General features: G+C 40.1%; 1 protein-coding gene and 1 non-coding gene across 4 annotated transcripts in view; one reads left to right on the forward strand and one right to left on the reverse strand.

The window, feature by feature from the left end:
* The first annotated feature begins 537 nt into the window (after nt 1-537).
* The window catches only part of Fbxw2 (F-box and WD repeat domain containing 2), a 28850-nt gene continuing 6071 nt past the window's right edge, over nt 538-23316 (forward strand). The window contains exons 1-6 of one of the 3 annotated variants that reach the window (XM_045149644.1): nt 538-556; nt 6098-6607; nt 14906-15100; nt 18175-18308; nt 21215-21301; nt 22280-22449. In XM_045149644.1, the coding sequence (XP_045005579.1) occupies nt 6118-6607; nt 14906-15100; nt 18175-18308; nt 21215-21301; nt 22280-22449 (1076 nt within the window). In that variant the 5' untranslated portion in view covers nt 538-556; nt 6098-6117. Of the gene's footprint in view, nt 557-655; nt 765-954; nt 974-6097; nt 6608-14905; nt 15101-18174; nt 18309-21214; nt 21302-22279; nt 22450-23316 lie in introns of those variants that run through there. The other 2 variants (XM_004662743.2, XM_045149638.1) reach the window with 2 other exon arrangements.
* On the reverse strand, nt 16660-16786 carry LOC123457815. The gene has a single exon (XR_006635179.1). It is a non-coding gene; the product is annotated as a small nucleolar RNA SNORA31 (small nucleolar RNA).

The raw sequence follows: 23316 nt of genomic DNA on the forward strand, positions 1-23316 counted from the left end.
AAAGAATTCCAATGACCCTCCCGCTCCATAAGTGTTCCCTAGTGTGTAAGGGAAATGGCTTCTGCCCTACCTGGTCAGAACCCTTTCCAGGTTTTTCCTGAGTAAAGCCTGTCTCTGCTGTTGAGTCAAGTCTTTTCTCTCGTGTCTTTCCCATTTTCTTTATAAAAAGCATTGGATGGATTATTCGAATTTAGATACATCTCACTTTTTAAGCTACAGCTCCCTCTCTCCTGTGAAGTGAGAATAATAAGAAAAATTCCCGCTAAACGGGTGCAAGATGAGGTTGGCTAAAGTACGTACTCCAGGTACATTTGGACAGAAGGCACGGAACAGTTCTAGTCCAGCTCTAAGCACACACAGGCCGCACGGCTCGCGCTCTTACCCTCCACGCACCGGCCCTCCCCCCCGCTTCCGTTTCCCACTTCCCCCTCGGGCGGAGACCGGAAGTGCGGCCGCTTCCGCCGGGCGCGGGAGCGACGCGCGGAGATGACGTCGACGACGCCGGAAGCCGCTCCCCTGTGAGGCTGCGGACCCTGAGCGGCGGCCGCAGGTCCAGGTCTGTATGCGAGGCGGGGCCCGGCCGGGCGGGGGTCTCGCGCAGCCGCGCCCCTGCTCACCCGCCGCGCCTCGGCTTGTTTCCCTTCTCTCTCTGCAGGCGCCATGGCTGCGGAGCGGACCCGGCCGCTGCGAGGCTCTGGCGGCCCGAGCGCGCCTAGTCGGTGTGAGCCGGGCGCGAGGTCCCGGGCCCCGGGGCGCTCGCTCAGGTCAGTGCCGCGCGGAACACGGCCCCGAGCCGGGCACCAGAGAAGCCGCGAACGGGGCCGAGGGTTTTGGAGTTCATTTTAGAGACAGGAAAATTGGGTCTCAAGATCCTGCCTCCTGGTGTGCTCAGTTTCCTTGGCTGCGAAATTTGTTAAGTGGGGTCGGTGCCTCAGGGCTACTAGGAGTTTGAAAGATGATGAAGTGTGGACAGGTAGTTTGTGAATACGGTGAATTGTACTGTGTGTAGTAATTGTGGGGATGCTTTGGAAACAGGTGTGTGTGTGGTATGTTGCTTTAAAAGAAGCAAGAATAATATTAATCAAAAACAGTAACAGTAACTGACGTTTGTTGTACGGTTACAATGTGCCAAGTGCTGTGCAGATACGCCTTAATGTATCTTATCTCGTTTAATCCTCACAAAAACCTTGGATACCTTTTTTTAAGTGAGGAAATCAGGCTTGACTTAAATGCCCAAGGTCACCTAGTCACAAGAGAAATTGCAGAGCTCATATTTTATAAACATTTTTATTGTTTCAAAACTTGGAATATTAATCTTAAAACTCAAGACTTTTAGTTTCGGGATGATGGTAGACTCCTGTAGTCCATCACTTAGGAAACGGAGGCAAGAGAATCGTGAATTTGAGACCAACCTGAGCTGCTTAGCAAGACCTTTTCACAAAAGAAAGAACAAGTAAAAAAGGAAATAAGAAGGCAATTAAGGGAGGTTTCATCCTTTTTCCTTAACTGCCCTATTCTGTCTGCAAGCTACCAGCATTACTGGTTTCTTGACTATTCAAAAATGTTTTGTGCACATGTAAGCTTATCTATGTGTGTATATATGTGTATGTATTTTCAGAATATCTGGATTTTTAACTGGCCTTATCTGATAGGCAAAGGAGAAGATTAAGCCTCCTTCCCAACAGCAAACTTCTGGCCTTCACTTTTTACTGGCCCAGATTATGAAGGAGGGAACGCATTCACACTTTCATCTAAAATGCCCTGCTTTTTTTTTGTTGTTGTTGTTGTTTAACTTTGAGACAGTGGGGACTAGGTAAGATGTTGTGCTGCTACTTTCTGTGCAACTCTTGGAAAGCCAGTCCATTTTTTGGGCTGTAAATTTTCTCAGTTGTTAGTTAAGGGCAGTAGTACTGGTGCCTTCCATGAACTTTGTTAAGATCAGATGAGGTGATGTTATGTGGGCAATACTGCAATCTTTAAAACCTATGTCAATGTGAGAGTTGCCTAAAAGGACATAAGGATTTCATGGCAGAGCCAGAGATCAAACTCAAACTCCCACCTCCCAAGTTAGGAGTGTTTTCATGACACCACACATTTCTTTAGAACTTCCTGGTTGTTATTGCTGCTGTTGGGAACTGGAAAACAAGCTAATGTTTAGCTTTGAGAAGGGAATGAAAGGGCAAGATAATAAGGGATGTATGGTGTGTAGAGCAAAGGGAACCTTCAAGCAATTGCAATCTCAAGCTAATAAATGCCCTTAATTGTAAAATTAAACCCAGTATGCTAGAGGCCTTGAATTTTTCTTCTAGATAGAAAGAAAAACTTTTGATAAGGCCATGAGGTTGAAAGGGATGTTAGTAGGTCCTGTCCATTTCCAACCTGTGCCACAAAAAAGATTATTCCCAGTATTCATAGTAATGGATGTAAGAGTATCATTTACACAATCCAGTCCCTGCATTATTTCTGGCTCTCACATTGCTGACATTGTACTATAGCTTAGACTTTAGTTGTACATTCCTGTGATCACATAGGAAGTGGCTGAATCAGTAAAAACAATTGACTGTCCAGCACTTTCATTTATCCCATTTTTGCCTCTTTGTCCTGCTGTCCTGAGTCTTCACAGTAATAGGAAGTCACCCACTCTGGAGGTGGCTATTCCATTGTTGGAGTGCTCTGATGGCTTCAAAGCTCCACTTGTTGATTTGAAATCCCACTTCCTGAAACCTTTATTCCTGGATTCTACCTTGAAAGAGTTCCAATTATTCCGGCGGCCTTAAAGAGTCTCCTTCAAAGTTAGTTAATTCTTTTAGGAGAGTAAAAATTGATGTTTCTTATTAGTACATACTTTATTTATTTAACATGTATTTCATAATGGAGATGAACTAGAAAACAGCTTATCATAAGGACTTGAAAAGTTTTACAGGATAATTTTTTTTTTTTAAATTATTTATTTATTTGAGAGCGACAGACACAGAGAGAAAGACAGATAGAGGGAGAGAGAGAGAATGGGCGCGCCAGGGCTTCCAGCCTCTGCATACGAACTCCAGACGCATGCGCCCCCTTGTGCATCTGGCTAACGTGGGACCTGGGGAACCGAGCCTAGAACCGGGGTCCTTAGGCTTCACAGGCAAGCACTTAACTGCTAAGCCATCTCTCCAGCCCTACAGGATAATTTTTAAGAACTGGACAAAAAAATTCTTGTTAGGAGAATATGTAAATCTCAGAAATGGTTGGGCTTTTTACAGGTGCCTCATGGAAAGCTGTGGATATCTCTTAGATAGTCACAAAAACATTCATGAATGATAAGAACCTGGCAATGTTTTACTGAGTAAAATTTTCCCTGTGGCCATTTAATAATGAAGATCACATAAAATAAGTCTTTCTGTGACAGATGTGTGTCATGGTGTATATGCTTGAGATGACAAAGCCCTCTAACTTTCGCTGTAAAAAATGATTCTAAAGGGAGATGGGGTGGCACATACCCATAATTACACTCAGAAGGTGGAGGCCAGGAAGATCGTGATATAAGCATGGGCTACATAGTGATACTGTATGTCAATAAAATAAAATATTAAGAGAGAAAGATTTCAGAGCATGTGTTTTTAATTGCAGATAACTAAAGAAAAGCATTGTTTTGTGAATAATTTTTCTTAAAAGCAGTGTTTTCTAGAAATGTTTTAAAGGGTTGCTAAGAACAGGAAAAAAGTTGTTTTCTTGTGGTAACTTGGTAAAATTATGTGAGCTGAATATTTTTAAGCAGTTAAAATTTTCATATAAACTAGTCTGTCCTCTAGCTCAAAACCTTTTGACTTCAAGAGCATTATCTTGAAGTCAGTCAAGTTCTAGAAACTGAAACTACTAGGTGGATAGCAGATGATATGATTAAAAAGTTTGTTCTGCTAGTAGATCATGCTGCTTTTTGTCTTAAGAATGTTCTTGCTAAAGTAGGTACTAGAAAGTTTATTTATTTATTTATATTTTGGTTAGTTTGTTTTTCAAGGTAAGATGTCATGCTAGCCCAGGCTGACCTGGAATTTACTGTGTAGTCTCAGGGTGACCTTTGACTCATGGTGATCTTCCTACCTCTGCCTCCCCAGTGCTGTGATTAAAAGCGTGCGTCACCATGCCCAGCTTAGAAAGTTAGTTTTTACTCACTTGACACAAGGTTGGAAGATAATATCTGGCTTTTTGTATAGATCTAGTCTAGGTGACATATCTAGAAATAAATTTATTTTCTTCCTGATTAATATGGGCATAGTTTTTAAAATTAACCGTTTTTAGATAAATTAGAAAGGCAATTTATTTTTAAAAAGCCATGGAAATGTCTAAACATAAAAAATAACCCCTCTGTACCTGCCACTCAGAGTTAACATCATCTATCAACCCATAGCAATTTAATCCCAGCACTGAGGAGGCAGAGGTAGAAGGATCACCATGAGTTCGAGGCCACCCTGAGACTACATAGTGAATTCCAGGTCAGCCTGAGCTAGAGTGAAACCCTACCTCGAAAGGAAAAAAACAAGGGAAAAAGTTATTTATTTATTTGAGAATGGCAGACACACCAGGGCCTTTAGCCACTGCAAAGGAACCCCAGACACATGTGTTACCTTGTGCATTTGGCTTACATGGGTACTGGGGAATCAAACCTGAGTCTTTAGGTTTTGTAGGCAAGTGTCTTAACTACCAAGCCATCTCTCCAGCTCCCCATAGCCAATTTTAATAGTTGATGTTATATTTTTATTTTCTTTTCCACTTTCTCAGTCCCCATTATTAAGAGAAAGTTGTTATCTATTGACCTAAGTCCAGGGTACTTGAAAATTTTTTGTCCCAATTATCTTTAGAATAATCCATCACTTTCTCAAAAGGGAAAATGGTGTAATCAGATAGACAAAGTACCTCACATCTTATTATCAAGTTATAGTAATTTGGTTGTTCTTGACTTGAGAAAAAGAGGGAGTGCTTTTGGTCTTTTATTATTTTTTTTTTTTAGGGCTAGCTCTTGCAGCCTTATAGCCTTTAACTTCAGTCCTCCCAACCTCACTTCTTGAGTGTTGGAATTACAGGCATGCCAGTTGGTACACTGATCTTGAGGATGAAGGCATCAGTCTGCTCTGCTTTTCCCTTGCTTTGTAATTGTAGGTAGTTTATCTTCTTTCTGTAGTTTCTTCATTTGCAAAGTGAAAATAATACTTGTTTTTTTTTTGTTGTTGTTGTTGGTTTGTTTTGTTTTTGTTTTCTGTCTGCTCGGATTTGAGATTGTTCTGTTGCCTGGGTTGGTCTCAAACTTAATCTTCCCTGAGCATTTGAGTAGTTAGGAATACTGGCACATTCCATTGTGCCCAACAATATTAGTAATTTGCCTTATTTTGCAGACTTCTGGGACCCTCATGGCTCTAGGGCATATGGTTAAGAATTGGTAGTAGCTCACATGAGACTTACAAAAGCAAACTATTCATTTCTAATGGGTGTTAGAGCCTGAAGCACGTAACTTTTTCCATTTGTTTATTTTTTTTTTTTTTGCACCTTTTTACTTGAAGAGCGATTATAGAAACAAATAGTTGTGTAATTGTGGTAACAAATCCGATTGTGCCTAACAAACCTAACTAATGTTGTAGGTTACTACTATGGAGATTTGCTATGTACGTGTTACATCTTGGTACTTGTTTCTTTGATTTTAGTGTCCAAGTAGAGTGCATTACGGACTTCATTAAAAAAGTGATTTAATAATGACTTTGATGGGCAATTGTATTATAGAATACACTCATTGTGAATGAATGCTATACAAATCTTTTATGGCAGCAATGCATGTGGCATGTGCTAAACTTCAAAAGGAACAACACACACACACAGATCCAAGTTTCAATGGCTTATATTTAAAAAATCATAGTTTGTTAAAGTATGTTTTCTTAGATGTATGTTCTTTTGTGTGCATGTAAAATTTTTAGGTACAGTGAATTAACTATAAAGTTGTAATATAACTAAGTGTAAAGTTATGATGCCAAGGTTTTAATACTAATTTTTAATACTTCCTTTATTAGCAGTCTTGCTTGAATGGTCTTTTTGAGCAGAACTAATACAATATTTTGATGTGCCACAGGTAAATATTTCCATAACCTTATGGAGAGAAAGGACTTTGAGACATGGCTTGATAACATTTCTGTTACATTTCTTTCTCTGACGGACTTGCAGAAAAATGAAACTCTGGATCACCTGATTAGTCTGAGTGGGGCAGTCCAGCTCAGACATCTCTCCAATAACCTGGAGACTCTCCTCAAGCGGGACTTCCTCAAACTCCTTCCCTTGGAGCTCAGTTTTTATTTGTTAAAGTGGCTCGATCCTCAGACTTTACTCACGTGCTGCCTCGTCTCTAAGCAGTGGAATAAGGTGATAAGTGCCTGTACAGAGGTGTGGCAGACTGCGTGTAGAAATTTGGGCTGGCAGATAGATGATTCTGTTCAGGACGCTTTGCACTGGAAGAAGGTTTATTTGAAGGCTATTTTGAGAATGAAGCAACTGGAGGACCATGAAGCCTTTGAGACCTCATCATTAATTGGACATAGTGCCAGAGTGTATGCACTTTACTACAAAGATGGACTTCTCTGTACAGGTGAGAGATAACTGGAAGTATTTGTGGATGGGGAGAGTCAAGCATATCTTTTTAACATTTACTAAGGGTATAATCTTAATAACTTCTTAAACTCAGGCTTAAGAATGGCAGGTGTTGCTTTTGTGAGATATTTGCAATATAAGTTCTAGCAAGTAGTTACTTGATTTTGGACAAATTACTTCTGTTTCCTTGTCTGTGCAATAAGGGGAAGGAAGATATTTTTCTCTGTGTGTGTATATCTATGTGATGTACATGCATCTGTGTATGCATGTTTGTATGTTGTGGGCACATGCAGATAACAAGGTACAAGTGTGTGTGCGTGTATGGGCCAGAGGTTGATGTTTGCTGTTTTTCTCAGTTTCTCTCCACTTTACTTACAGAGACAGGGTTTCTTACTTGAACTCGGAGCTCCCAGATTTGGCTAGTATAGTTAGTTAGCCTACCCAGGGGACTCTTTCTCCACCTCCTGAGCCCTGGGGTTACAGGTGGGCCACCGTGCTGACCTAACATTTATCTGAATGTTGGGAATCTGAACACAGGTTCTCTGGTTTACATAGCATGCGATCCAATCATCTCCTTAGCCCTGGAAGGGGGGAGTTATTTCCTCCCTTAAGATACTTGTTCCTAAGAATTAGAAGCTGAGAGTTGTCATGGGAAAAACGGCAGTTGGGTATTTTTTTTTTAAATAGGGAGGGATTATTTGGTGCTAGGGGAGAGATACATTTCTTTTCTTTTTTTTATTCATTTTTTTTTATTTGAGAGAGAGAGAGAGAGACACACACACACACACACACACAGAGAGAGAGAGAGAGAGAGAGAGAGAGAGAGACAGAGAGACAGAGAGACAGAGAGAGACAGAGACAGAGAATGGGTGTGCCAGGGCCTCCAGCAATGCAAATGAACTCCAGACGCGTGCACCCCCTTGTGCATCTAACTTGGGTCTTGGGGAATTGAACCTCGAACTGGGTTCCTTAGGCTTCACAGGCAAGTGCTTAACTGCTAAGCCATCTCTCCAGCCCAAGTTGGGTATTTTTAAAGTCGGAAATTGATTGTTTATGACATAATTGTTAAATTTAGAATTTTGTTTGTTAATGTTGAGTTATAGTGGGTATGTATGTCTACAAATGATTTTAATAATCCATGTCCACAATGCTGGTTTGTTTGTTTGTTTATTTATTGCTTTATCGAGGTAGGATCTCATTCCAGGGTAGGCTACAGAGTACTTACTCTATAGTTCCAGGCTGCCTTTGAACTTATGGCCATGATCTCCTGTCTTGCCTGATTTTCTTTTTTTTTTTTTTTTTGGCTTTGCTTTCTTGTTTGTTTGTTTGAGGTAGGGTTTCACTGTAACTCAGCTGACCTGGAACTCAATCTGCAGCCCCAACCTGACCTGAATCTATGACATTTCTACCTCTACCTCCCACTTGCTGGCATTTAAGGCATGTGCCACTACGCCTGGCCATGTCCACATTTTAAGATGACATATTTTGTTGGTTTTTTAAATTATTTATTTATTTGAGAGAGCTAGAGAGAGAGAATGAATATGAGTGCGCCAGGGCTCCAGCCATTGCAGACTAACTCCAGACACATGTGCCACCTTGTGTGCTTGAGTGACCTTGTGTATCTGACTTATATGGGATCTGGAGAGTAGAATATCGCTCCTTAGGATTTACAGACAAGCACCTTAGCCAGTAAACCATCTCTCCAGCCCTCAGAAATATTTCTTGATGAACATTAGTGTATTGCCCAATATTTGTTTTTTTTTTTTATTTTTAACATTCATGCGTTCTCTCTTTTAATATTGTAATCACACCATGTTAGAATTTGTTATGCAATTATGTTTCCTCTTCTTTGATGACAGTTTCCATACAAACATGTCCCTTAACACCTCTTACTTGAATAATTACTTCTTAAATTCTTCCTAGAACTTATTTCTTTTTCATTTCTAATAAAAAAAATCATAGTCCATTAGTAGAGATATTGCCTAATATTTGTATTTGTCACTTTTAATAAGTATAAGCTGTTCCTTTGTACAAATGTATCCTCATTTAGCCATGCTAGTGCATATTCAGGTTGTATCTATTTTTATAAATACCTTTGTTTATGTTCCTTCGTCTGCCCCCTTGAATTACTTACTTGAAGCAAACACTGAAAAATAGAATTAGCAGATCTAGAAGCATGAGTGATTTTATGGCTTTTTCAGATGTTCTGAATTGATGCCCTGGCCACAGAAACATCTTAGTTTGCTGCTTTTTCAGTCTCACCACAATTTTAATATTTATAAAAGTTGATTTGTGTAATTACTCAAGATTATTTTAGAATTGCATTCTGTATAAAGTACATGTGGTGATACATCTCTGAAATACATATTACTTTGACAATTTTATAAAGTACATTTGAGTTAAGGCATTTCATGGTTTAGTTTATTATCCTAAATGGTCTCCTTGCTTACAATATTTTTCCTGCTTTTTTATTATTCAAAATATTTATTGATATGACAGGGAACGAGGTAGCTAGGTGGGGGAGGGGGAGAGAATAGGTGCATGAGGGCCTTTGGCCATTGCAAATGAATTCCAAGTACATGGACCACCTTGTGCATCTGGTTTATGTGGTTACTAGGGAATCAAACCTGAGTCCTTTGACTTTGCTGGCAGCTTCCTTCAGATGTCACATAGTCCGGCATTGTCATTGCAACTTGGGCTTCACTTTCACAGCTTCATGCAGTGGCCCATTAAGGGACTCCTTGTGGGGAATCCAACCCTGCTACACATGTCTGACCTTGGTGGCTTGCTTGAACCTTGGTGTAGGCTTCCATGACCCAAAAACTCTTGAATTTTGTACCCCTGAAAAACTAGTATGTTTATGATGCTGCTAAGATCTGCTGCCATGTTGAGATGTGGTGTAGTCCCTACCCACTATAGTTTTGGTGCTGCTGTGTGCCTTGGTGGCTGAACCTAGGAAAACACTTCTGGTATTTAGTTTCCAGCAGGGAACCCTTCAGTACTTTCTCAGTTCAGCTCTCTCCTTTCTAAAAACAAGGTTTTCACTAGCAAATATCTGGCATCAAGAATGTCTTGCAAAGTGGAAGACTTTTTAGAAAATGTATTTTCCCAAAATATTGCATGTTCCATCATTCCTGACTTTTGCCTGATACCAGTAATGTTACTTACTGCCATCATTGTGACAACTGAAACAACTCCTGCCTATTTCTAAAATGAGATACCACACTATCTAGACCTCTTAGGGAGGTTTTACAGCCTCTAGGTTCTGAACTTCCAAATTAGAGTATTAACTTTTTTAGAATGTAGGTCAGGATAAATAGGTCTGGAAATAGGAATAGAGATAGGAAGGGTAGATGTAATTTTAAAAATATTAAAAAGAAACAGTTGAGTGTAAGAGCAGCTATTAGGGTTGACAGGATGTGACAGTGGATTAAATATTTGGCAAGGAGAAGAGAGATTTCAGAAATGGCTGAGGTTTTTAGATTTATAATAGTACTAATGATGACATCAAAAATCACAGGGTGAATTTGAAAGAATAGATGGGAGTTCAATTTAGGATGAACTAACTTAATTGCCTGATGTATATCAAATGGAGAATTCCTAAGACATTTGGAACTACAGGGTCAGAACTTTGAAGAGTACTTGGGGCTAGAGAAAAATTAAGAAATACCTTCCTACTTAGGGCTAGAACAATAAAACTTTAAAAGGAGATTTAGAGAGGGAAAAAAGAGTAAATAGAGCCTAAAGTGGAAGATCTTTTACAAGTATGCTTAGGGAAACAAGCGGAAGAAACAGAAAGGCAATGAAGAATTTCAAGTAGAATTACAACCTATTTTAATGAGGAACTGGAATATGTTTATTCAGTTGGTCAACAATCAAAGGCATTGGGGAGGCGTTTGAGAACTGACTCAGTTACATGTCTAAACTTAACTTGATAAGATTGTTTACTGTGTTTGGGTTACAGTTCATTTTTCTGCCTAGGTTTGTTATGTACCCATCCTGAACATTTTTATTAGAAAAATGTTTGCCTTCTATTTTCTGACGTAATAGGGACTTCTTTTATTAACTGTGATAAAGTTTCCACTTATTTAGTTCTCTTTCATTTATAGGTTACATGAAAAAAAAAAAAGCAAGTGCAGCAAGTGGGAGTCGAGACAGAGTCTAGTAGTGACTCCTAAAGGATTATCTGTTAGGAATAGACTTCTACCGCTATAAAATGGAACTCAACTTGAAGATATATATATTTATATATATATTTGTGTGTGTGTGTACTCTGTGTGTGTGTGTATGGAGGAAGCTTGTGCCACAGCACGTGTGTGTGTGGATGTTGCTCAAGTCACAGTTTATGGGTGTCTCAGTCCTCACCTTGTTTGAAGCAGCATCTCTCATTTGCTGCTGAGTTGCCAGGCTAGCTGGTCTGTAAGCATCTGGGAAATGTCCTGTCTCTGTGCTAGGACTACAATGGCTTCTGGCTTTTACATGGAGTCTAGAGATCTGAACTCATGCTTGAACAGTGTGTTTTATCCACTGAGCCATCTTGTCAGTTATTAAAAAATATCTGTTATGGGGCTGGAGAGATGGCTTAGCGGTTAAGCACTTGCCTGTGAAGCCTAAGGACCCTGGTTTGAGGCTCGATTCCCCAGGACCCACGTTAGCCAGATGCACAAAGGGGCGCATGTGTCTGGAGTTTTTCTGCAGTGGCTGGAGGCCCTGGAGCACCCATTCTCCACCCCCCCCGCCTCTTTCTTTGTTGCTCTCAAATAAATAAATAAAAATTAAAAAAAAATCTGTTATGGACATGTTTTCCTGTATAAACTACTTGAAACAGTTTGGTTTTGTTATTATTTTTTCCTAAATTGTACAAATTTTACCATTTACCTTTTCAGTTATTTTTGCTGTTTCGGTATGTGGGACGAATCAAATCCAGTGCCTTACACATACAAAGCATACACCTACCCCATTGGAATCTTTTTTTTTTTTTTGGTTTTTGAAGGTAGGGTCTTGCTGTACCCTAGGCTGACCTGGAATTCACTATGAAGTCTCAGGGTGGCCTCACACGACGATCCTCCTGCCTCTGCCTCCAGGAGTGTTGGGATTAAAGGTGTGTGTCACTATGCCTGTCTTGAAACCATTTTTAAGTGTATAGTCTGTGATGTTGTTAAGCACATTTATTACCCTTTTTGTCTTTCTATATAGACTTGATGCTCTGCCTGACACAAAAATTTTTTCACTATATGTTTAGTGAATGATGAGATCCCAGCTAAACACCAACAGTAAATCAGAAACCAATCTCATATAGGACCTAATGTGATTCCTTTTCCTACTCCCTCAGAATACAGCTACCAAATGCATAAGCTGAAAGACCTCTAGGCATGTCTGACCTTATGCTCAAGGGCTGCATATCACTATGAGTGCAGTCCAATGCAAAATTGTCCTTACTTAAAATATTTTTATGAGGGGCTGTAGAGATGGCTTAGCAGGTAAGGTGGGCTGCAAAGCTTAAGGACCCAGGTTCAGTTCCCCAGTACCCATGTAAGCCAGATGTACAAGGTGGCTCATGTGTCTGGAGTTCATTAGCAGTGGCTGAAGACCCTGGCTTGTCCATTCTCTCTCTCTCTCTACCTCTCTCTCTCCTTCTTTCTCAAACAAACATGTATTTTTAAAACAAATAACATTTTTGTGAGTTGCTTTGCCAGCTAAGTTGTGTGAACTTTTTTTTTTTTTCCTTTGAGATGGAGTCTCTTATAGCTAGGCTAGACTAGACTAGAACTTGCCAAGAGTGACCTTGAACTTAAGATCCTCCTGCCTTTACCTCCTGGCTGAGAGTGCTGCGATTATATATATGCACTACCACACCTGGTTTATGTGGTGCTGAGGACTGAACCAAAACTTCATGCGTTGCAGGCAGACACTCTACTCACTGAGTTATATCCCCAACCTGATTATAATGGTTCTTTTTCTTTTTGGGGGGTTGGGTTGGTTTCAAGACAGGGTCTTGCTCAATCCCATGCTGACTACTATGTAGTCTCAGACTGACAGTGATCCTCCTACCTAAGCCTCCCGAGTGCTGGGATTAAAGGCATATGCCACCATGCTCAGCAGATAGATAGAGAATATGAATATGAGTGCACCAGGGCCTCTAGCCACTGTGAACAGACTCCAGATGCTTGTGCCACTTTGTGCATCTGTCTTTACTTGAGCACTAGGGAATTGAACTCTGTTTGTTAAGCATTATGGGCATGTCTCTTAGCCGAGAGCCATTGCTCCAGCCCATGATTACATGGTTCTTGAATGTGAACTTTATAGATGACAGCATTTGTGCCACATTGTCAAAAGGTTGGACACACATTCTAGATTGTGGTAGTGTATAGTAGCCACAAGCCCTGTTTGGTTTTTGAGTTCTTGAACTATTGCTAGTTCAAATTGAGATGTGAAATACTAGAATTCAAAGAATAAGAATAAAAGTATCTCATTAATTTTATGTTTGTTACATATTGCAGTGTTGATGCTTCTGACATGCTGAGTTAAATAAAAATGATTTTCTTTTTTATTTTTATTTCTTAAAAATTATACAATTTTTATTTATTCATTTGAGAGAGACAGAGAGAGAAAGAGGCAGATAGAGAGAGAGGGCATGAGCACGCCAGGGTCTCCAGCCACTGCAAACGAACTCCAGACGCGTGCGCCCCCTTGTGCATCTGGCTAATGTAGGTCCTGGGGAATCGAGCCTCGAACCGGGGTCCTTAGGCTTCACAGGCAGGCGCTTAAACTGCTAAGCCATCTCTCCAGCCCATAAAAATGATTTTCATGTGCCTTAAACTTTTCTAAGTAATTGTTAGAATGTCTATAGATCTGGTTTACGTTATATTCTTGTTTGATAGCGCTATTGTAGACTTTTGGTTCTCAGAATATTAATAGAGAATTTCTTGACAAACTTTTAAGACTATTGAATTCTACTTCAGATATTCCAAATTAGAATTTCTGAAGATGGTTCCCTATGTGTTGTATGAATGTCTGTTTTTTTTTTTTTCAGTTTGTGTGTGGGAATAGAACCCAGGGCCTCACACATATGTTAGGCTCTGGACTATATCTGCAGTGTACTGCTTATATGTGTCAATAAAACTTTCTGGATGATTCTGATGTTTCATACACCCATCGAGAATTACCAACCAAGTCCTACTCTCAAGACAAAAATAGCAACGTGACAGTAAATGTGGTCTTCATTTTAATGTGCCCTCAGTTTGCCCATGTTAAGTCTTGCTTGTGGTCTGTCATAAACAATGGCTATTTATTGTTTGAAATGGTGGCTCTTGACTAAAGGTGTAATTTGTGCATGCATGTTTGTGTGTGCATGTGCGTGTCTGGTGTGTTTGAGGTAGGGTCTCACTCTAGCCCACACTGACCTGGAACTCACTCTGTAGTCCCAGGCTGGCCTCGAATGCAGCAATCCTCCTACCTCTGCCTCCCCAGTCCTGGGATTAAAGATGTGTGCACCACCAGCCTGGCTAAAGGTAGAATTTTTGTGGCTGGTTTTATTTAGCCATTTCAGCCTTTAGAAAATTGGCTATTTGGCGATTCCCTATAATGCTATGTCCTGATCATAATGACTTTATTTAACCTTTTCTCAAAATGTTTTTTTTTTTTTATTGAGTTTCTAAAAGTAAGTTGTGAAGCAAGAGATAATTAGTAGGATTTTAAGCTTAATTTAAGCAAAATACTGAATTATCACAGTGATTAATTTAACATTTTTATCAGAGGCAGAATAAACCTATATTCCCCTACAACTAAGCTCTTTGTGGAGTTGATATGAATGCCTAGGGGTAATTGACCCCTGGTTTTCTTTTAGGTTCTTGACATATTTCAAAGGTGGCTCAAGAATTAACCATTTAGCTTTGTAGAAGCTAGCCAGTGATCTGAGGCTTATCTTTGACTTGCCTTAGAGTGTACTGTGCTCCAGCAAACAACTTTCTTAGTCAACATTTATTTATTTAGGATTGTTGGTTAGTGGACATGCATGCCAGTGTAAACATGCAGTCATAAGAAATGTCTACCTATTTCAAGGTGAAATCAGAAAACTCACAGTAACCAGAGATGTAATAGAATGTCTCAAGTAGAAGCATGAAGGGATGATTTAGTCTAATACCCTTCTATAACTAGACTGTTAAGGGGAAAGGATCAAGGATGGTTACAGAATGTGACTATTGAGGGCCTCTTTTGAGAGAAAATAGACATTTGGGGGGCTGATTTTCCTTTAGGGTGCCTGTTTCACATTATTATCTCTGCTTTTCTCTTGAAGGGTCAGATGACTTGTCTGCAAAACTATGGGATGTAAGCACAGGGCAGTGCATTTATGGTATCCAGACCCACACTTGTGCAGCGGTGAAGTTCGATGAACAGAAGCTTGTGACAGGCTCCTTTGACAACACTGTGGCCTGCTGGGAATGGAGTACCGGAGCCAGAACCCAGCACTTCCGGGGGCACACTGGGGCGGGTGGGTTCTCCTTTTTCACGGGTTTTTACAATTACTTTAACCCTGTCTTTAGAACCAGGTGTCAAGAATATCGAACTTTTTTTTTTTCTTAATTTAGCCTAACATTTTCCCTCTCTTTGTCAGTCACGGCATTGCTTTTCTTTTATTCTAGTTATTATTTTTCCCCCCCTGAGGTAGGGTCTCACTCTAGCCCAGGCTGACCTGAAACTCACTCTGTAGTCCCAGGTTGACTTTGAGCTAATGAGCTTACAGCAATATTTCTACTCTGTGCCCTGAGTGCTAGGATTAAAAGCATGCACTACTATGCCTGGCCTTATTCTGGTCATTCTTATTTGAAATATTTCCCACTATTTTGCTTTTCCTTTGGCCCTTTGAAAAATTCCTCTACATATTTGTATGCTGGGAGTAGTCTTCCTCTAGTCCTATATGCCCTGCTGAACAATTGCTTATATTTACTTTTATTGGATTCATACTTTGAAATTCAGTAAGTCTGGATCTCCCCCACCCCTCACTGAGGTATGGTCTCACTCTAGTTCAGGCTAATGTGGAATTTGTAGTCTCAGGGTGGCCTCAAACTCATGGTACTCCTCCTACTTATTCCTCCTGAGTGCTGGGATTAAAGGCATGCACCACCATGCCTGGCTGAAATTAAGTAATTCTATACTTGTAAATTTATACCACTTTATTTGTAGATTTAGAACTGAAAATCCTTAAGAGGGAAGATGGTTCATATACTGTGTGGTCTATACAGATTGGATTCAGTCAGTGAGTAACATAAGTAGCTACCTTGAGATAAACATACCTGAGTTTTGCCTATAAATGCACAGAGGCCTTATTTTGCAGAGCATTGTACTTTTGGGCATGAGCTTCTGCTTTTGCATTTTATTTCAGAATACACTGTAGAAATAATTCCAGGCCACTTCGCAGCTCCTCTCCACCCCTCTCCACCCATGCACTGCTTTCACCTCCAGGAGCCACAGTCTATTCCTGACCGTGTTTGTGAGTAGCTGTGTGCAGCAGGCCCTGTTTCTTCCACTCAGTCTGTTCCTGAGTATCATGTTTGTGACTGGCCTTCTGTGACTGAATAGCCTGCGCTCCTGTCCTGTAGGTTCCCCGTAACTGTTGCTGTTCTAATACTCAGCCACACACACAGCCTTACTATCTCACCAGTTCATAAACCCCATAGGATGCGGATCTTGCCTGTCTCATTCACTCTTATTAACAGTACTGTACTACTGTACTGTATCTGGTCCTAATGTTTCTTTAAACCTAGCTGTTTTGCTGCTAATAGCAGTTTTCCTTATTTTGTTTATCACCTTTTTTTTTCAGTCTTTGCTATATGCTGCCACTTATTTTGGGAATTAGTGTTTAGCTCTAAAAAATTTTCTGCTTGCTGTTTCCTAGACACTGTTTTAGTTTTTCTTAATTTCATGCCTCTGCTCTTCTATTTACCCACATTATCCTGTTCATTGCCTTTACCCTGAAGTGTTTTTTTTTTTTTTTAAACAGGAGAGGACATTAATACCTCTTCCCTACTTGAGCACAACTTTCTACCGTATTGATGTGTTCCCTAGTTCAATCTGAGCTGCTACAAAGATAGGCAGAAAGCACAGGGATTCTTTCCTTTTGCATCCTAGTGCAAACCAAAAGAACCACAAACTGTTCCCAGTCTATTAGTGAATGCAGCCCAAGTTCTTTCTGATAGCTCTGGGCAGAGTAGTCATTCTCCTTTGTGTTTCTCTAGAAAGAGATAACCTTTTTTCACATCCCTCATATATAGTTTCTTTTTAAAAAATGTTTTTCTATTTTTATTTATTTGAAAGTGACAGAGAAAGGCAGATGGGGGAGAGAGAGAGAGAAAGAGGGAGGGAGGGAGGGAGAATGGGCACACCAGGGCCTCTAGCCACTACAAACAAACTCCAGATGCATGCACCCCCTTGTGCATCTATCTGACTAATGTGGGTCCTGGGGAACCAAGCCTTGAACCTAGGTCCCTAGACTTCACAGGCAAGTGCTTTACCACTAAGCCATCTCTCCAGCCTCTTGTATATAGTTCCTTAAAGGAAAGACCAGCATCTTCATCTGTGGGCCCTCAATGTCCTTTAGAGCTTGGCAGACATTTCAAAACAAATGCTGAGTATTTGTACTGTCTGCATTGACTTAGGTGTTAGGTGTATGAAGAAATTCACACTCTGTTTTGAGTGAGTGACTTAGTTGAACTTTTAGATACTTGTTTCTTTACATTGGCTTTTCTTCAGTCTGAGTTTTTTAAAATATTTTTTTTTTTAATTTATTTAGAAAGTGACAGAAAGAGAGAGAATGGGCGTGCCAGGGCTTCCAGCCACTGCAAACGAACTCCAGACACATGCGCCCCCTTGTGCATCTGGCTAACGTGGGTCCTGGAGAACTGAGCCTTGAACCGGAGTTCTTGGGCTTCACAGGCAAGCGGTTAACTGCTAAGCCATCTCTCCAGCCCAGTCTGAGTTTTTTGTTGTTGTTGTTGTTTGTTTGTTTTTTCTGAGGTAGGGTCTCACTCTAGCTCAGGCTGACCTGGAATTCACTATGTTGTCTCAGGGTGGTCTTGAACTCACAAAGATCCTCCTACCTCTGCCTTCCAAGTACTGAGATTAAAGGCCTGGCCCAGCTTTTTCTGAGTACTGTTTTGCAGCTTATATTCTTTACATTTTTGTCTTATCATTGCACATCTAAATAGGGCTACATACATGTTATGATTTTCTGCACAGTTTTGTGTAGCAACAAGCAGACATACTTAAGAAGGAATGTCATTGTACCCATCACTGGTTTTGCCTGTCACTCTGAAACTGACACAAGTATAAGAAATTGTTATTAGGACTTTACAACCTTAGACTAATAACTAGAATATGTTACTTTTCTATAATACAAATTTTAAAATAGGTTTTATTTTTATTATAAGATTGTCAGTTGAGTTCTTTCATTCTGGTTATGGAATTATATAATAGGACAGCTAGGGGAGAACAAGCATATTGAATCCTTATTGTAAATGATCCATTGACAGAGGCATGTTTTAACTTTGTGTATGTTATGTGTATCAGTGTTTAGTGTGGACTACAATGATGAACTGGATATCTTGGTGAGTGGCTCTGCAGACTTCACTGTGAAAGTATGGGCTTTATCTGCTGGGACATGCCTGAACACACTCACTGGGCATACGGAGTGGGTCACCAAGGTAGGAAAACTAAAAAAATCATCTTTTTAAAAAAATATTTTCTTTTTTTTGGTCAGCAGAGAATGAATATGACTGGGCATGCCAGGGGCTCTAGCTGCTGCAAATGAGCTCCAGATGCATGTGCTACTTTGTGCATCTGTACATGGGTACTGGGGAATTGAACTTGGATTGTGAGGTTTTGCAGTCAAGTGTCTTAACCTCCGAGCCATATCTCTAGCCCCAAGACACCTTGATGTCAGGCTCCTTACTGTTGGGAAATTGAGGTGGTAGACACTGTTGTATAATGGTAGACGAGTCATCAACATAATTGATACAACATCGTGAAAGTGGACAACAGTAGAATCCACTTAGTAAACAGTCTAAAAAAATTACCTGGTGTAGTGGCACATACCTGTAATCCCAGCACATAAAAGGCTGAAGTACAAGGACCATCACAAGATTGAGATCACCTTGGGATAAGGAGACCCTCTTTTAATTAGAAATGCAATTTTCATTTTGTAAAAATAGTGCTTGTAGGCTGAGGCTATAGCTTGGTGATGAAGTACTTAGACATGAGGCTTCTGGTTTTATCATCAACATAGCTAAAAACCAAACCAATAACAACAAACTAACAAAAAATCAAAACAACCCATAGTACTTGAAAAAAGTAGGATTGGCTGGGTGTATAGCTTAGTGATAGAACACTTGTCTAGCATGTACGAGGCCCCAGCTCTGCAAAAACAAAACAAGTGGGACAAAGAAAAACAAATCAACAAGCTATTGTGATATTTTCTATTTTTCAGAACAAGGTGGTTGTGAGTTTCAAATGGAATACTGATAATGAATATGTCATATGTAAAACCTTGATCTTTCTGTGCTATTCTTTGCAGGGCTGAGGATATAGAAATGAGCACAGTAGGCTTTGGTGTTGTCCAGTAGATTTTAGTTTCAGGAAAGAAACAGTTGCTAAGTAGTACTTTCACAAATAAATGCTGCATAATTACAAATTAATTTCTGTGAAGAACGGTGTTGTATTGGAACATCTAGGAAAGTATTAGTTCAGAAAAATGCCTTTTTTTTTTTTTTTAAGAACAGGCAAAACATGAATAGGAGGTACATGTAGAAAGAGGAGCAGAAAAGCAAGTTGCAGAGGGTGTAATATAGTGCACCCACCCACCCAAGCAGGGTCAGGGATGGGAAAGAACTGGGAACATTTGATGATCTAAGAAGGACAATGCATCTGTGCTATAGCAGGGGAAGTAAGAGAGAGGTGGTCGTCATGTAGGAAGAAGTAGGCCATAGAAGTGACAGTAGATACTAGAAGTGTCCTAGGAAGCAGTTAGAACTTACGATCAAGTGTTTTAAATCATTTCTGTGTTCTGTGTCTGGGCTTTTTTTTGTTCCTTACATTTATGTTGTCATATTTATATATACTTATTTATATTTATATTCATACCTAAATACTGTTGCAGTGTTAAGACTTAAACCTAGGGCTTTGTGCATGCTAGGCAAGTGCTGCACCACTAAATTATATCCCCAGCCCACATTTTATAATTTTTAAAAATTAGTCCTTGGCTTGAGGGATGGCTTTGCAGTTAAGGCACTTGCCTGCAAAGCCTAAAAACTCATGTTCAAATCTCCAGGTCCCACATAGCCAGACACAGTGATACGTGCATGCAGTGTAGCACAAGTGCACAAGGGAGTACATGGCCTGGAGTTCATTCATAGTGGCTGAAAGCCTTGGCATGCCTATTCCTTCCCCCATATTTTCAGATTAAAGGTAAGATTAAATGCTGCCAGGATATATGTGTGTGTGTGTGTGTGTGTGTGTGTGTGTGTGTGTGTGTGCGCGCGCGCGCGCGCGTATGGATGCAGATAAACTTGCCACAGCAAGTGTGTGTGGGTTGGAGGACAACATTTGGGTGTCACTCCTCATCTTCTACCTCATTTGAGGCAGGGTCTCTCATTCACTGCTTTGTTTGTGAAGCTAGCTGGCCTGAAAGTTGCTGGGCAGATTCTTATTTCAGCCTCCTATCTTGCCATAGGTGTGCTGAAATTACAGACCCCGTGTGCTATAGCTTCTGACTTTATGTGGCTTTTAGAGAATCCAAGCTTAGGTAATTACTTAACCTTGCATGGCAAGTGCTTTATCCACTGAGCCATCTCCCTTGTCCTAATTGCTTCTTGATAAAGCTAACAGAGAGAATTGTAGTAAAAAAAAAAAAAAATAGTAGGAATTAAGCAGTAAACTGATAAATAGAGTTATAGGTTAGGTATTCTAGCATACTATATTTATTTATTTATTTAAAGATTTTATTTTCTCAATTTTTTTTTAAAATTTATTTGAGAGCGACAGACACACAGAGAGAAAGACAGATAGAGGGAGAGAGAGAATGGGCGCGCCAGGGCTTCCAGCCTCTGCAAACGAACTCCAGACGCGTGCTCCCCCTTGTGCATCTGACTAACGTGGGACCTGGGGAACCGAGCCTCGAACCGGGGTCCTTAGGCTTCTCAGGCAAGCGCTTAACCGCTAAGCCATCTCTCCAGCCCCCATCGGATATTTTTTATAATCATGGAAAATGTTAATAAAAATTGAGAAAATATGGGCTGGAGAGATGGCTTAGCGGTTAAGTGCTTTTGAGGCTTGGTTCCCCAGGTTCCACGTTAGCCAGATGCACAAGGGGGCGCATGCGTCTGGAGTTCGTTTGCAGAGGCTGGAAGCCCTGGCGCGCCCATTCGCTCTCTCCCCCTCTATCTGTCTTTCTCTCTGTGTGTCTGTCGCTCTCAAAAAAAAAAAAAAAAAAATCCGATGGATCTAGCATACTATATTTATTTAAGCTTGTTTTCATATTTTAACTTAAATATGAAAAAAATGTAAGGAGAACATGAAAAGGCTCTTTCTCTAATGCAAATGCTTATATTTGCAGGTGGTTTTGCAGAGGTGCAAAGTCAAATCTCTCCTGCATAGTCCTGGGGATTATATTCTCTTAAGTGCAGACAAATATGAAATCAAGGTGAGTTTTCCCCCCTCCGTTAATTTGTGTCATGAAAGAAAAATTGCTAAATAAAAAAAAAATTAAGGAGATATGACAAAGGGAAATTATTGCCAGGGAGGGATAAAAATGTATTAGGTTGTAGAGATGGCTTACTGGTTAAGGCACTTGCCTGTGAAGCCTAAGGACCCAGATGCACATGGTGGTGCATGCATCTGTGAGTTTGTTTGCATTGGTTAGAGCCCCTGGTGCTCCCATTCTCTCCCTCACCCTCTCAAATTAATAAGTAAAAATAAAAATAAATGTATTAGTCAAAGTCATCTTAAACCCATTGGAAAAGAGTATGACTCACTATCTCTGTACTCTATGCCATTTCTGACGCTCAGTAGTAAATGAAAGAGAAATCCATAACAATTTGTTTTCCACTCAGTTTTTATTTTTATTTATTTATTTTTTTGAGTCTTACCTTGTAGATCAGGTTAGTCTTAAACTTGAAATTGTCTTGCCTCAGCCTTTTAGACTGTTCTCCTAAAACACATACCTCCTGCCTTTCTCAGTTCTTAGATCTGAACTATGAAAGCATTTATCTATTTTAACAACTTGCCAAGGATTTATAAGACTTAAAAAAAAATCACTTTGTGGTAGGCATTATCTTCATTCATGAGTTACATATTTTACCTAACGTTATATAGGAGAATGATGAAACTCATGACCCTCTTGACTATAAAACCAGGATATTTGCATTTTACATCAGCAACTGTTAACCCCCATTTCCCCAGTTAGGGTTTTGCTCTAGCCCAGGCTGACCTGGAACTCACTCCATAGTCCTAGGCTGGACTTGAATTCACAGTGATCCTCCTGTATTTGCCTCCCAAGTGCTGGGATTAAAGGTGTGAACCACCATGCCCTGCTCTTACCTCGGTTTTTTTGTTTGAATTTTTTTCAGTCAAATTGTATGACAAGGTTGTGATTTATCATCTTATTTTCTTTTTCCTTTAGATTTGGCCAATTGGGAGAGAAATCAATTGCAAGTGCTTGAAGACGTTGTCTGTCTCTGAAGATAGAAGTATCTGCTTGCAGCCAAGACTTCATTTTGATGGCAAATACATTGTCTGCAGTTCGGCCCTTGGTCTCTACCAGTGGGACTTTGCCAGTTATGATATTCTCAGGTAATATTTCCTTTGGTCGTATACTGTACCTTTGAAAGTCTGCTGCAGTTCAATAGTAAAGACTAAATATTTGAATATACAAGACAATTGCTTGCTTGTAGGAAACACTGCATCAATTATGAACAAGACAGTGTGTGTATGTATATATACGTATTTACATACACATATGAAATAGTATACCCAGATGTGTCAGAAGCAGTAAGCAAATGAGGAAGGATTATGTGCTGAAACCCTCCTGAGCCTCTTCCTCTTTCAGAATAATTTGCAAGTTTTTCCTCCATAGAAATTTGGTTTGGTTTGGTTTGAAGCAGGTTCTCATTCTAGCCCAGGCTGAGCTGGAACTCATGGCAATCCTCCTACCTCAGCCTCTCACTGGGATTATAGGTGTTTACCACCACTCCTTGCCAAAGAAATTTATATGTAAATTTATGTATTTGCAAAAGAGAGGTAGAGGAGGGGGAGAGAGCAGAGAATGAAAAAGAATGAAAATGGGCACCTCAGGATCTTCTGCCACTATAAATGAACTCCAGATGCATGCACCACTTTGTGCATCTGGCTTTATGCAGGTACTGGGAACTTGAACTGGAGCCTTCAGACTTTGTAGGCAGCCACCTTTAACTACTGAGCCATGTCTTCAGCCTTTAAAAAGTTTTTTTTTTTTTTTTTTGCAACGTGTGTCTGTATGGGTATACCAAGTTCTCTTGCTGGTGCAAATTAATGCCAGAGTCATGCATCACTTTTTGTGTTTGACTTCATTTGGGTGCTGAAGAATTGTACCTGGACCAGTGTGTTTAGCCACTGAGCTACCTCCCCAGACCTCTCCAAAGAAAGTTTAGAGTTCCATGGATAAATAATTTTATGTCCTAC

This window comes from Jaculus jaculus, chromosome 1, assembly GCF_020740685.1.
Source record: "Jaculus jaculus isolate mJacJac1 chromosome 1, mJacJac1.mat.Y.cur, whole genome shotgun sequence".
NCBI classification, from domain to species: domain Eukaryota; kingdom Metazoa; phylum Chordata; class Mammalia; order Rodentia; family Dipodidae; genus Jaculus; species Jaculus jaculus.